At 33.2% G+C, this 14117-nt stretch overlaps 1 protein-coding gene across 2 annotated transcripts in view; it reads right to left on the minus strand.

Moving 5' to 3' along the window:
• jvl (javelin-like) overlaps window positions 1-13704 on the minus strand; it is a 129002-nt gene extending 115298 nt beyond the window's left edge. For both annotated transcript variants that reach the window (XM_068776405.1, XM_068776407.1), the window contains exon 1: window positions 13382-13704. In XM_068776405.1, the coding sequence (XP_068632506.1) occupies window positions 13382-13447 (66 nt within the window). In that variant the 5' untranslated portion in view covers window positions 13448-13704. The remainder of the gene's footprint in view (window positions 1-13381) is intronic.
• Between the last annotated feature and the right edge of the window lie 413 nt (window positions 13705-14117).

Below are 14117 nucleotides of genomic sequence, written 5' to 3' on the forward strand. Positions count from 1 at the left end.
TCGACGCTACCGCGATGATCTTTCGGCTGGACGCCAATCAATCGATCCGACGGACGATCTAATTGAACCTTACCTAACGCGGTATTACGATTTCGACACAATTGTAATCAATATCGATTTTTTCAAGGCCGTTTAATTGATAAAACTTTTCACTTTTACATTATTCTATTTAAATCGAATACCAATTTAAGAAAGTGACAGTGGCATTATTATACTTTTTGTTGATAGAGCAATTTCAACAGGAATACGTTACGTGTTCCTAATAAGAATATACATTTTTATTTCAAATCTTTATAAAGTCGTATACACTAATTTTAAGTCAATATGAAATAAATCATCAGCTGTAGAACGGTCCTCTTTGGACATACGCCTCCTTCATAAATTTCTAATGTCTTCCGATGACCTCATCGAGGTCATCTGTGCACCTTGTGGGTATGGTCCTACTGTGCGCTTGAAGGTTCATGTTCTCTGCTCCAGAACTTTAAGGCCCCAGAGGCCAACCGTTCTATTCAACTAGCTAATAGTTTAGATAATGTCGGTTACATTTTAATCGCCTGTGGATCTCCTTATTCCTGATTGTTTCGTAGAGAAATACCGATATACATGGCTCGTTGAGCGACAATGAGCTTGTCGTTGAGGCTCTAGTTGAGAGACTATTTTTAACTGTCGTCAATGGTACCACACTTAATTTGTAGACATTCATCTTAAAGCACTTGCAGATATTGGACGAAAAGATGTAGATAAACATTATTAATTAAATTTTAGATATGCAATAATGTAATTTCAGAGATTCTAGATATACAATGTGTATTTAATTCTACTTACGATTCTTTAATTGTAAATACAGATAATAAAATTGGATCAAATATGTGAATAAAATCGACGCATTGAAATGTAAAAAACAATTCATTGTGTTAATGAGTACATTCGTGATCAAAGTTTTACTAGAATTAGTGATGACTTGGTCTCAGCGGTTAGAGAATCTAGTGCAGAACAGAAAACCTTTCACCCGGAACGCTCCATTTTTTATTAGCGTCGTCTAGAACAAATTGTCACAGCTACTTCGCTCTGATACAGACTACTGTTTCCATGTTATTAATTAACAACGGATAAGTCCCATTTTGTATTGAATCTTGTATATGTCGTACTCAGACAGACTCACAACAATATAACTTAAAGATATTATAATAAACGTATAATTTTATCGAAATGGTTTATTGACCATTAAATAGGACTCCGATATTGGTAGAACTAGGTAAAGTCGTAAGGCAGTTATAGGTTGTCCGATGGAAATACTCCCGCTGTTTAGCGATTCTATTTTTTTTGTCATCCAAATTGTGTTTGTCATCCAAAACCTAGATAACGGGATTGAGTCATCCATGGCACTGGTCTGTCCATGAGTGTGATCGGAGATGGCAGAGAGGAAGAGGTAATAATTCGAAATGAGCATTGTCGTGCTTTTGGACAAGAACCTTGATAGGCCTGCGGTCTCCACTGCAGAACCTTATGGACTCTGCAGCTTATTACCATTTAAACTTAGGACTCCGCTGAGCTATGTCGGTTATTTCGCTCGTCTATGAATCTAGTTATTTCTGCTTCGATAATATATAACTCATAAAGATATCTCGAGCATAGCCCAAAAATTTAAATGAAACTTTGATTTCGTAAGTGTCTATCTCCTAATTTTAGACGTAACAGTTGGTATCCCTAGTTGAACTTGAATGCTGTAACCAATATGCGTCGAGGTGTGCTGTTCCCGTAGCGGTTTCTAATGTGATATTGGCCGGAGAGTCCGGTCTTGGTTTCATTTTACCGCTTCGGGTGGCTGCAAGGCTGCACACGTCTGTGTTATTTATAGATACATCCACTGCGGCATCATTACGCGACGCAATAAACATTTGTATTTAATAATAAACAAGTCATTAACGGTAAATGCATTAAAAAAACAAGTAACAATTTGTTAATTACTACAAACATTGAAAATTTTAACTAAAAACCAAAATTAAATAATGTAATATCTACATTAAACATATGATATCAAAAGCCTTAAATAAATGAAACTACAAAAGTATTTAAAATAAAAATAAAATATTTCAAATGGGAATCATTTGGGTAGGCAAGGTCAACTTCGATAGCGTGATAGCAACCTATTTACAAGTGGGACATCTACAGACTTGCAATTGCCCTTAATACGACATAAGTGAATAAGCCCAATAATAGGTATTGCTATACACAAGTTATTGTAAGAAATACAATGATCATATGAAATAACAGATATTACCATAAATGTCGTAAAGTAAAACTAATAAATAGTACATGAATATTAAATAAAATGTGTTTAAAAGTTTACATGATTTGTCAATAACATTTTATTCAAAAACAAAAAGAAGATGCCCACTGCAAGGCATAATCCTCCCCAAAGATAACTATAGGGGGGAAACCCGAAAGATATCTATGGGGGATAAACCATTATCGCCACGCTTAGCAAGCGGTTTGACGATCGCACACAGAGGACTACGTTGTTGCCCGTGCTCTGGATACTTATTTGTGAGCATTGGCAATGTATATAATGCAAAAGGTGTGAATTATATATAAGACTATATGCCGGGAATCAAACCCGCGAGATCGCTAATTTCAATTTTCTACCGTTGCGATATCAATACTCAACTTTGGTACAAAATTGGTGACTGCATAAAAATTTAAATTACTGCAATAAAAGATAAAAAACGTAACGTTAATTCTAATAATACATTTAAATGTCATTACTAATTTAGAAAGTTATGAATAAGCCCTCGATCAAATTAATCATGCAAACTAATTCGATGTTGAACTCTGAACTTCACAACGCGTAATTACAAATCAACTTTAGATGAATACGCTACGAATTGTCTGTACAGAGAAAATTTATATAAATAAAATCGGATTATCAAAGTATTGTTAATCGTAAAACTCAAGAAAGGCACGAGAAAAATTATTTGAAGAGGAAAAAGATGGAGAATTTACAAGAAAAATATTAAGCACCACATTTTTCCTTTTCCAATACAAACCACATAATAAATTAAAACCGATCTCTAGCTGTCAAACATTTGACGTCAATCGAAAAAAAGGAGTGTCTTGTTGTAAACAAACAAAAAATATAATGTTAACTATTAAAATAAAAAAATATTCACATTATCATTGAACCTCAGCAACATGCGAAATAAATCCATATTTTATAAGTAATAGATGTAATAAAATTATAAATGCATAAATAATCACTCTTAAATACGATATTTAATTGTTTCTTCTGTACTGCGTCATCCATATAATTTTTGACAGTACGAAGTCTTGTAGAGCAGCTAAAAATTTAAATAAATATTTCTTAATAACAGCGATGTTAACATCGTAAAATATTAAATTCTTTGAAAGTTTCAATAAGACGCGATCTAAATATAACAGCTGCTCGTATATTACTCGAATTTATAGTAAGTTTTACTTTCGCCCGAAGACAATAAATCCAAGAACACCCACGTCTGTCTCGGGTGGGCCGTATGGCGAGCTCGGCACCGTTTATTCACACCGTCCACGTTATATTCACACACACAATGCGCTGCCGCGTAATTAACTACTTTCCCCTGTTACCGAACCGTCCGACTGTTCACCTCCAACCACGACTTATTTATGGAGCCATTTTAGTGTCCCGATTAAAAGCGAACTTAATACGCAAAGATTTCTTTTTTAATGACACGATTTAAATGATCCGAGAAACGTTCCGTAACGTCGGTTAAACTGTTTCAGCGACACTTATGTGTAGACAGTATCGTAAGACTTTCGTAATGTTCAAGATAACGTATCATTTTCTCTAACGCTTTCCCCGTTCGAAGGAAATACTTATGGCTTCTGTAACTGTTTAATAAATGCTGTGAATAAGGATATAGTTAAGTTGAAAACGTTTTAGAGTCCGTTGCGGCTAGAGAAGCGGAGGGGAGACGTCGGATGGTAATTATTTTTATTGCTCGCTAGCGGTAGTCATCGCTTGCTTCCTTTTAAGCTACTTTATAAACCAATGATTATCGCCTGTGAAACGTGGCCTCTTACTTTAGAACTCATTGACAAGCTCACAGTCACTTAACAAACTATGGTGAGGATTATTTTTCGAGATTCTCTACAAGATAAAATCAAAATTGAGAAGATCCATAGACGAACGTAAGCAACGGAAGAAGCCAGTAGATTATCAAGTTGATATAGCAGTGGACAGACTACAAAGCAAGCAGAACGGATGACTGTCGGGGCCCTTAGACAAGCACAACTATGACTACCCACAAAGTGGACAGACAATCTTGTTAAGGTCGTCAGAACGCTGGATGAAGGGCTGTACGTGGCGGTATCTACAATCTAGATCAGATAGTCCTTGCCGGTTAGGAGAACGAAGATCGAGCGGCTTAAGATCGTATGTCAATTTCGGAGCCATCACAGATAACGCAATATTTGCTTTAGTGTAAAATTCACACCTTCACTGTCCATCTGTCTAGACATTCATTACGTTTTGTCTAATACAGATTTCTAAACTTCTTTCGATTTAATCGAAAGTTGAATGCAAATCACATGCAAGTCTATTTCCGATAAACCAAACCACACGAGTCTAGTAGTCTATTGTATAAATCGAAGTAAATAACATGAAATAGAAATTTGGAGGTTGTTAAAAAATTCAAATGTAATTTATAAATGATTACTTTGTTGAAGCCACAACCAGTGAGACACCCGCTGTCATACAAGCCGTTACATAATCCGAATTAATATTTAATGGAAAATTCGATTTTACAATATCGGTATTGAATACGACATCAAATTGATGTAATTTGGATAACGTATCGCGTTATACAATTATTCGATTAGTGTGACGTAATTTGAACAGTATCTTCGTAATTACAGCGCGTAATTGGATACGATAACGCTAGCCAACATTGACTGGCAGCGAGTTAAAGAAAACAAAACCTTTCTTTGAAATTCAAAATATCTTTATGCAAGTACATTTACATTCACTTTTCAATCGTCAATTATTTTAGCGTTAAACATAATAAGCGAACACGTGCTCAGAATGCTAACCTGCTGACGAGCCGGTCAGACATTCAACAGAGGCTCTTATATCAGTGTAAATAGGAAGAAAAACATAATACGCATGTGGCAAATTTTTCCCTTATTTATATATTGAGACCACCTGTAACCATGGTGGCAATAACGAACTCTTATGAATCATAGACAAATATTGGTGCACCATTTTTTCTTGCACATTATTTGGAACACTTAACACCATCATCATTGCTGCTGTGAAACATCTCCTACCGGATATAAGTCTTCATCATTGATTTCCAATTAATTCGTATTAAAGTCGTCTGTCAATCTTGTTAATGAACCGCGTTGCGCTGAGTTTGTCAGCCCATAGTATCCATTCATGTATTATAGTGCTACCGAAACCGCTGCACCGCTCTTGTGGTATCCATGGTAAGAAGGGGGAAAGTATCGGCCGCTTCATTCCATCAGACTGCCGTCAACAGTCGCTACGGCGGCGCTTAGCTTGGCTCCTACCTAGGCACGTTTCTCCATGATCTTATTTACTTGGTAAAAAAACATATGTCGCACCAAGTGAAATATATAATGGGTAAAATAAATATACTATTCATACTTCTAACTATTAATACCGATCAATAAAAAGAGAGAAATATAAATAAATTTTACGGCACGCGAGCCTACGGCAGCGTAAAGTTTTAATGGGAAAAGTTACGAATACGGATGTTTTATTAAATCTAGCCGCTGTACTGTTTCAGCTTTCCAATACGAACTTCCAGGCGACCGGACCATGTCGCATTATATTTACATGGCTTATACATACGTATCGGGTTTAGTTGGATGAAATTTTTATACATTATTAGCCTGAGTATTTAAAACAGTTGATTCATCGTTATCATTTTAGCCGCAGGTCGCCCACGACTGGACATAGTCCTCTTTGTGGGTAGATGTCCTGTGCTGCGCGTTCATCCGTTGTCTTTACGTCCGTCTTAACTTCTTAACGCCCCAACGGCCATCTTTTCTTCGTGCCATGTGGCTTGCCCACTAGCACTTCAACTTTCAATTCCGCTTGGCTTTACCGGTTACTTTCGTTCGTCTACGGCTACTTTAATAGACACCAGTATTAAAGTTTTTTTTGGTAATTTACTATTTAACAAAGCTTCTTCCTTAAGCTCGCGGAATCGCTACAGGAACCTGTGTTCGGGTCAATACGTTATTTATTTCATTGGATTGGGACGTCCATGAACTCTTCAGTTTCTTTTATTTGAAGTTTCATGGATTGTCTGGAACCAAAAGCCACCGGGGAGGGGACGACGACGACATTAAGATAAATGTAATACCTACCGTATTTATTTCAACTGTAAGACGTCCACTATTTATCATTGACCTCCCTCAGAGATTTTCAATAGGATCGTCTGTTGGAAGCGGCCGGCGCCTAACTTCTTCTGATATCTTTAACAAGGTCGTCTTTCCACCTGTCTGCACCTTATACATATACACGTAGCACAAGCTAAAGTACAATGAACCCAATGATCAATAATCGTGGCTGCTCTGTAGAAACTAGGTGTAGCTAAAATAGGTCGGCACGAACGGGAAAGACCGCACCTTAACAGAAAACGATCGTAAAAGAATAATTTATTGCAACTGGCTTTTGTTTGGTGTTTGAAAGGGTATTCGATGATAACCAGACATTACCATTAAATACTCTATGTAACAACGTGAACTTAGCAGTATAGAACAAATCAGCCACAATATATATCAACATATAGAATTCCTAGTCCAAACCCGCAAGAAAAGAACTCCTAGTTAATACTATACAATGTGTGTATTAACTTTTATGTTTTAATTTGATAATTGCACGCGAACAACGATGATGATGAAACGAATGATAATAATAATTATTATTATATTACTATTATTAATAATAATTATTATTATATATGCATAGGTTTGATTGAAAAGCTAGCATGCACAACTGTAAAATATGAATAATAATCAAGGATCTATTTGTCACTTATATCTTACTTATTAGTAACATCTAGTAGAAATCAATTAAATGCTGATCAGAAAAACGGTTTTTAAGTTAGACGTTTTCATATATAGAATCATCCCTTTTATTTTTATGAAAAAGACGGATTTATTGCATAAAAATTTTATTAAACTTCCATAATCTTTAATTTATTTATATTAAGAAGCCCCGACGGACTTCGTACTGTCAAAACTTATTGTAATTAACTTGGATGCATATCAAAGGTAATCCTTACACGCCTTTTTTGTTTAGATTAACGTCAAATTTGTGTTTCGTTTGACATCCGGGGACAGGTATTTTAATTTACTCTGTGGCACTACCTATTTGCATTTTTTTTTATTTTACATTAAAACCTTTTTCGTGCCCTAACGAACACGAAATATGAAAAAATTCTCATCGATTTAATAAAGGCGTTCCCTTTTTTGCATTAAACAATGCATTTCGCAATAAACTTTTATTTACACTAGTTTTGATGCATTAACAAGTTTGACTAATTTTAACTATAAATTTGTCTTAATGGTTTTTGTAATAGTTTTTAAGTTTTTAAATAACTTTATTTAAGCTTTAAATAATCTCGCAACTAATTGAAGTTAATGCATAATAGGCTAGCAAAAATGTAATGTTGACCAACCATTTTGACGTTTCCATGCGGAAAAAAAACTTTTTTCATTGCGCGATCTTTTCGCCCCACTGACGACACTGCATCCATATTTCTCAATCACTAATGTCACATCACTCAACAATAACTACATTTCGTCACCGGTGGCCATTTGCACTTTCACTATGTGACTAAGTTTATGTATATATTCAATAGCTTCCTTCGCGATTGTCCATTCTTCATAATGAAAACGCTCATTTTACACTATTAAAAAGTTAATAAATCAATGTTTTAACTCGCAGAACGTTACGACAAAAGGTCGTGAAACGGCAACTGTTTCGCAAGACTGTCTGTTAAAACTGAATTCCGAACATTGCCAACAATGTAGATAGATTTTGTGACGAACACGCGATTACTTATAACCTACGTATCTAGTATATGTCGATTGTTCACGAAACTATCAAAGGCATGTATATAAGCTATAACGTTCCAAGCTAATTTATTAGCCACGCCTTTTTGAGTGCAGTTCGTTGGAAGTGAAAACACAAGGCTAGCGACATGCCAGTTCGGCGACACTTGGAAATAGGAGCCGTATACCACCGTACACTTTATTGCAAACATGGCATTTATTTTGATAAACGCAACAAATCTTCTATGAAATGACATTATAGGAAACAATTATTTCGTTTATTTTAACCAAAAATAATCATTTTCTGAGCAATTATTTTACACTTAACAGACCTTTTTCTTAGGCTTGTGCCAACTATTAGTATATTTGTATATTAACAGGTAATAAACCATTAGACATTTTTACTTACTTTGGTTATCGATTACTGTATAAATCATAAAACTGTGGCACTTAACAGTTATAGTGCAGGCTTTTGTTGAGCAGTGAATTCCCTACTGGTACACTAAACCATTCGATTACGCAAACAACAAAGTATAAGTAACGATTTTGTAGACGTGAACACAACATGCAATTAAAAGTAAAATCGAAGAAATGAACTAAGTTTTACGTTGTGATTATTTGAAAATCAAACGTTACGGAAGTAATTCTTCTTAATTTAAGGTATTTTAACATTAATAACAACTATTTCCTTTAGCGTATTGTTATGATAAAAACATTACTCACAGAAACCAAAGTAAAATTTATTATAATAGTTAACGAAAGTTAAATCCCTATGAATTAAAATAAATAAATAAAATGAAATATATTTCATAACATGATCCGCTGTATCTGTTATTCTGTATTATTATTAATAAATACTTTCGCCTATTTAACAAATTCAATACATAGAATAATAAAGCCTAATATGCGCAGTTTAGTTCACCTCACGCGAGCACCAGGCGCCCCCTGGTACCTCAGCAAGGCGTTGCCTTGAACATGCAATCTCAAAAGTAATAAAAAAAATCGTAATATATACAAGAAAGTTTTACGCCACCGTTAGATTAAGCTAATTAATGTTTCTAACAAGTAAACGTAACTTCTAGTCGTCAGTGTAAGGCTAAAATATATATATATATATATCTAATAGATTTGAAGTTAATATCATCATCTTAGTCAACAGACACCCGCTGCACGGCACAGGTCTCTCCCAGAAATCACCACGTTGACAGGTCTGGTGGTGGTGGTCGCAACTCAAGAACCTTGAGGCACCAACAGCCCACGGTTGCACATGTTTTTATTCGTTTTTTGAATTAAAAATATAATAAATATACCTCTTTTTATGTTTAAATACATTTTATAAATCAAGGCAAAGAATAGACGCTAAAAGTGTTATCGGCGCCAAATGTTAAGAATACCGTGGATTCAAAGAAATTTCTTTCGTAAAATGCTTAAGTATTCCTTCTTGGACAAAACATGAGCTGAGATAATATGGAAAGGATCATAGATGTCGGCAATGTATAAGTTAAATGCTGCAATCAGACTCCTAATCCGGTGAAGCAGTAATAGGTTCGAGCCGTAGACCTTCGCTATTTTAATAAGTCTCCTATGCTAGGCACCCACAGCGCCCTGCCGCCTCGAACTAGCTGAACCAGCAAATGTCATTACACAGCAGTGAAAGTCCGGTAAAAAAATTATAATTTAAAAAGTTAATATACAATCTTGTAACGAAATTTGTTATTAATACATTAATTATCATTCTCTGATAAGTAGACTAAGTAGAGCGATGAATCTATTAATAAATCCACAGAGATTGACAGTTAACATACATTGCCAACATGTCGGTCCAGGGAAACAGTAACAACACAAAAAGCAAAACAGTACAAAATAATGCCATGTCGCATTGCTACTTCGCCGATAATTTAATTGTGTCAAAAGCCTGCCCCAGATCGCATTGTAACGTCGTGGGATCGAAGCACTTCTTTTATTGTTCATAGAACCAACACATTGGCTAAATAGAAAATGGCAAACAATGGACCACCTTATTTCTTAATCAAGGTGACAGACAAGTTGTGGGCTTGTTGGTTATTGAGAGTTACCATTGGTATATATTTTTCAGCAAAAGAATTACACGCAATTAAAATTAAAATAGCTGTATGGGATACCGAAAAATTAATTTCCTGGTTAATTATAAAACTAAAGTATACTATACTTATGCCTAAAAAGTTGCATGTATAAAAACATAATTTTTTTAAATTATTTTCAATTTATTACTCAAGAGAGCTTTAATTTAATATTCAACATCATACAGACTATTCATCATAGGAATTTATAATTATGTTTTTTTTTTAATTTCAAATAAATTATGCTTACTTCAACAATCAATAAGACATCATCTCCCATAAATCATCTCATCTCTTCCATAAATCCATAGGACCTTTTGTGTTCGAAATAGGCTTGCCTCCTTGTGGGCGGATGCACAACTACCATTGCATGAAAATAAAATTGAGTAATTTGGCGGTGGCGGTTGTGTGATTCGCATTGTTTGCCGCATGCGCATTTATCAGCGGGCTGGCGGGCGGTGCATTTCATTGCACGACTACCACTGCATGTGCGGAAGTGGCCAAATATTGGTCCTTTTCTTACTTCCCAGTATATTGTCTTCATTGCAGACACTTATGGTCCCAGTAGGCTTCTGTTCTGCGCACTGTATGACCTGCCCACTACCATTCCAACATGCCAATTCGCTGAGCTATGTTGGAAGTTTCATTCATCTATGGATCTTTTTATTTTCAATATAATCTTGTAGAAAAATCCTTAACATGCTCTCTCCCATAGATAATGATTAGACCATATTGAACACGGTTAACATTTACTGTTCTTCCTCTCTTCTATTAAGAAGTGAGATTGACAATACCAAACCTAATAATTGATTTGTTCTAACTAAAATTAATGTGTAACACTTAACCTTGAAGTAGCTTAACGGAAAGTAAAGCCATAACAATGCTCAGATCATACATATCTGATTAGGATTATAACAAATGTATGGTAATCTTATATTTACAATTGTAACTGTTACGGGCATTTAAAATGTGTAAAAAAGTAGATTTACTTCACATGATGATTGGTTATAAATAGGTGTAAAAGCTTATTTCCAGTCAACCTATATAAAATGATTGCTTTGAAACATGTTACATTAATTGATTTTATCTATTAGAATGCAACAAGCTAATAACTTTGGGCGATACAAAGTTTGCAGGAAGAGATAGTAAACAAGAATTAATTTTAATAAGTACTGTCTGGATTTTGGAAATGCTCTTTCTTACTATATTATTTATGAAAATCTTAATCTTTGGATTGGTTGTAACCACACATTAATTGACAGTAAAATGAGCTACACATTCACCACTATAAAGTTTTACACTTGTAGTCAATCAATGTGTATACTGCTAATCGGAGACAATGAAGTCAGAATAATACTTGGTTAATAAAAATCTAAGCAACAAACTAAAAAAATAGCTTTTTACCAGACAGACAAATTAACATGTTATAAGCAAGAGCAATTTTATTTATAAATTATTCTGGCATATAATAATGGCATATAGAAAAACTGGTACTGAATATATGGTGACAAAAATTATAGAATTGTGATAAAGAGAGCACCATATCTGCTTTTGGCAACATTTACAGGAATTAATTCCTTTACCTATGAGAGGGACAAGTTAAAAATGTAGAATTTATAATCAGTTAAGGCTTTCTTGGTACAAAATAAATGTCCTTATCAAGGTTATATTGGATAATAATAGATGTATTACAAATATTTGCCACTATTTAGTTCTTTAAAAAATCAAAAAGTGAATATAATTGTTTATATTAAATATAACAAATTTAACGGATAAAACTCTTTTCTCATCTATATATTATGTAATATGTGGTATTGTATTTTATGCTCATGACTACTGCCCATCCTCTCTCTAGTACACACACATTTTTAAGTTATTAATCATTTAATTTTATATTAAGAAAACCCTGTGTTAAAAAAGCCAACAAATTCCTTTTTGTTAAAAAAAATCATTATATTATATTGTTACTTGAACAGTAATACTCTGCTGTTTGTAGATGAACACTGTATATTACACATTTCTAACTTAGCTAATTGCTATTAAATGTGATTTAAAATATTAATATGAATTTAAAATATAGGTCACTATATTTTGGTGACAGGGCTTCTATGAAAGGCATACCTTGGTGATATAGTAGTAAATACATTGAAGACTTATACATTTGAAAAGATAATGAAGTAGTTTATACAATATTCCTTTATAAAACAAACAAAACCAAAAGCATAGACTTTGGTATAAATATTGTAGATATTAAATACCTATATTTTACCTATTACTAAAGTATCTAAAAATTATAAATAACCTTTTCATATTTATCTTCCATCATTAGTATAAAATCTACCAGTATGTTTTAAAAATATATATACTCTGTAATAAATAAACAGAACTGTTAGTATTATCGCTACAATTCAAACTAATTCTATGAGTAATTTATTTTAAAGAATTGTTGAGATAGTAACACTTTTGTACCTTAGTAAATCTATAAAAATGGGGTTTATACTGATTTATAGGTGTGTATATATTATATGTAATGGTTAATTTGTAATTTCTTTAAAATATCACATTGTAATATATTCATGTAGTATATGTGTTTTTAAGGCACAGACTATTTTATCTTGCCTTTAAAAAAGGAAAATCAATGCTTTTGAGCAAAATACCTACTTTTTTGGTGGTGAAGCTTAATGGATATGTTTTATTCATATGAGTATAAGAAATTTAACTTTTATTATACATAGGTATTGCATAAATCAATGATGCAGATGGTCTAACCTCAGAGAATTAATAAAAATGCTAACATTTTTACTGTCCAATTATTTTATCTTAATATTAATTTGTCAGACTGCATATATACACAACATAATGGTTAATGTGTCTATTTAAATCTAACATTTTTTAAACCTAGTCATGTATTATTGTTTCAGACTTATATGAAATATTTAACAAATGACAAGGTTATTATAATATTTGTGAAAAGAACTAAACAGATAAAGCAAACTTTAAGTATGGGAAGACTAGTGAATGTAAATTGATAATTAATATGGTATCGAGATTAAATACAAATATAGTACATAATCGGTTGTTGTAATCCACATGCAAATATTTTTCATTCGATTTTACTACATACAAAACTATATCATTAAAAAAATAATTTCAATTCTGTCTATTGTAAAAATGTAAGGAAAAATATTTCTAGTACTTACCACATTGTTATAATTGAAGGCTGCGGCACCCGAAGCGTAAAACTCTCTGTTTAGTTTATCGCTCATTATAAAACGGCGGGAATTTCTATTTTATTTAAATAAATTATCCACAAGAACAACATGATATTAGATAGTTAATCACTAATTCTTCATAATAAGTCTAAATTTCACGACCGTTGGGAGCGTCCGAACTAGCATTTCTTCACAGGAATTATAACGAAAATACAATAATTATAAATAGGTGCCATGCTACAAACATTGAAAAATATTCAAGTACTCTATTTATGTTTTAATAAACGATTTTAATAACTTTTTAACAATGATTTTAATTTTAATCACTTTCCCAAAATCACTTCACTTGTCAATTTACCTTGACACAAATACACAGATACAGAATGAAAATAATCGTTTGGATAATTGTTACTGCATATACAATATTAAAACATTTTTTTTCATAAATATGTGGTGTATAAATGGCCATCTAATATAGTCAAAAGATACGGCAGAATCTTCAAATGACAATTAAGCAAAAGTGCATGCAAGCCAGATCAGAAAAAAATATTAATACTAGCATTCTGTATATAACAGCCATATGGTTTATTTCACATAAAAATGTTGCGTTTCATTTAGGATAAAGGGTTTCCCTATTGTTAGTATTTATGTGCGATTTGAATAATATTACATTTACCAGATAAAATACAAAAAAGCTTTTTCAACCGCACTTTTTAAGTTAACA

The sequence above is a fragment of the Battus philenor genome, unplaced genomic scaffold (genome assembly GCF_028537555.1).
Source record: "Battus philenor isolate CCGP_79_NKW_IND1 unplaced genomic scaffold, ilBatPhil1.0.hap1 SCAF_12, whole genome shotgun sequence".
Taxonomy (NCBI): Eukaryota; Metazoa; Arthropoda; class Insecta; order Lepidoptera; family Papilionidae; genus Battus; species Battus philenor.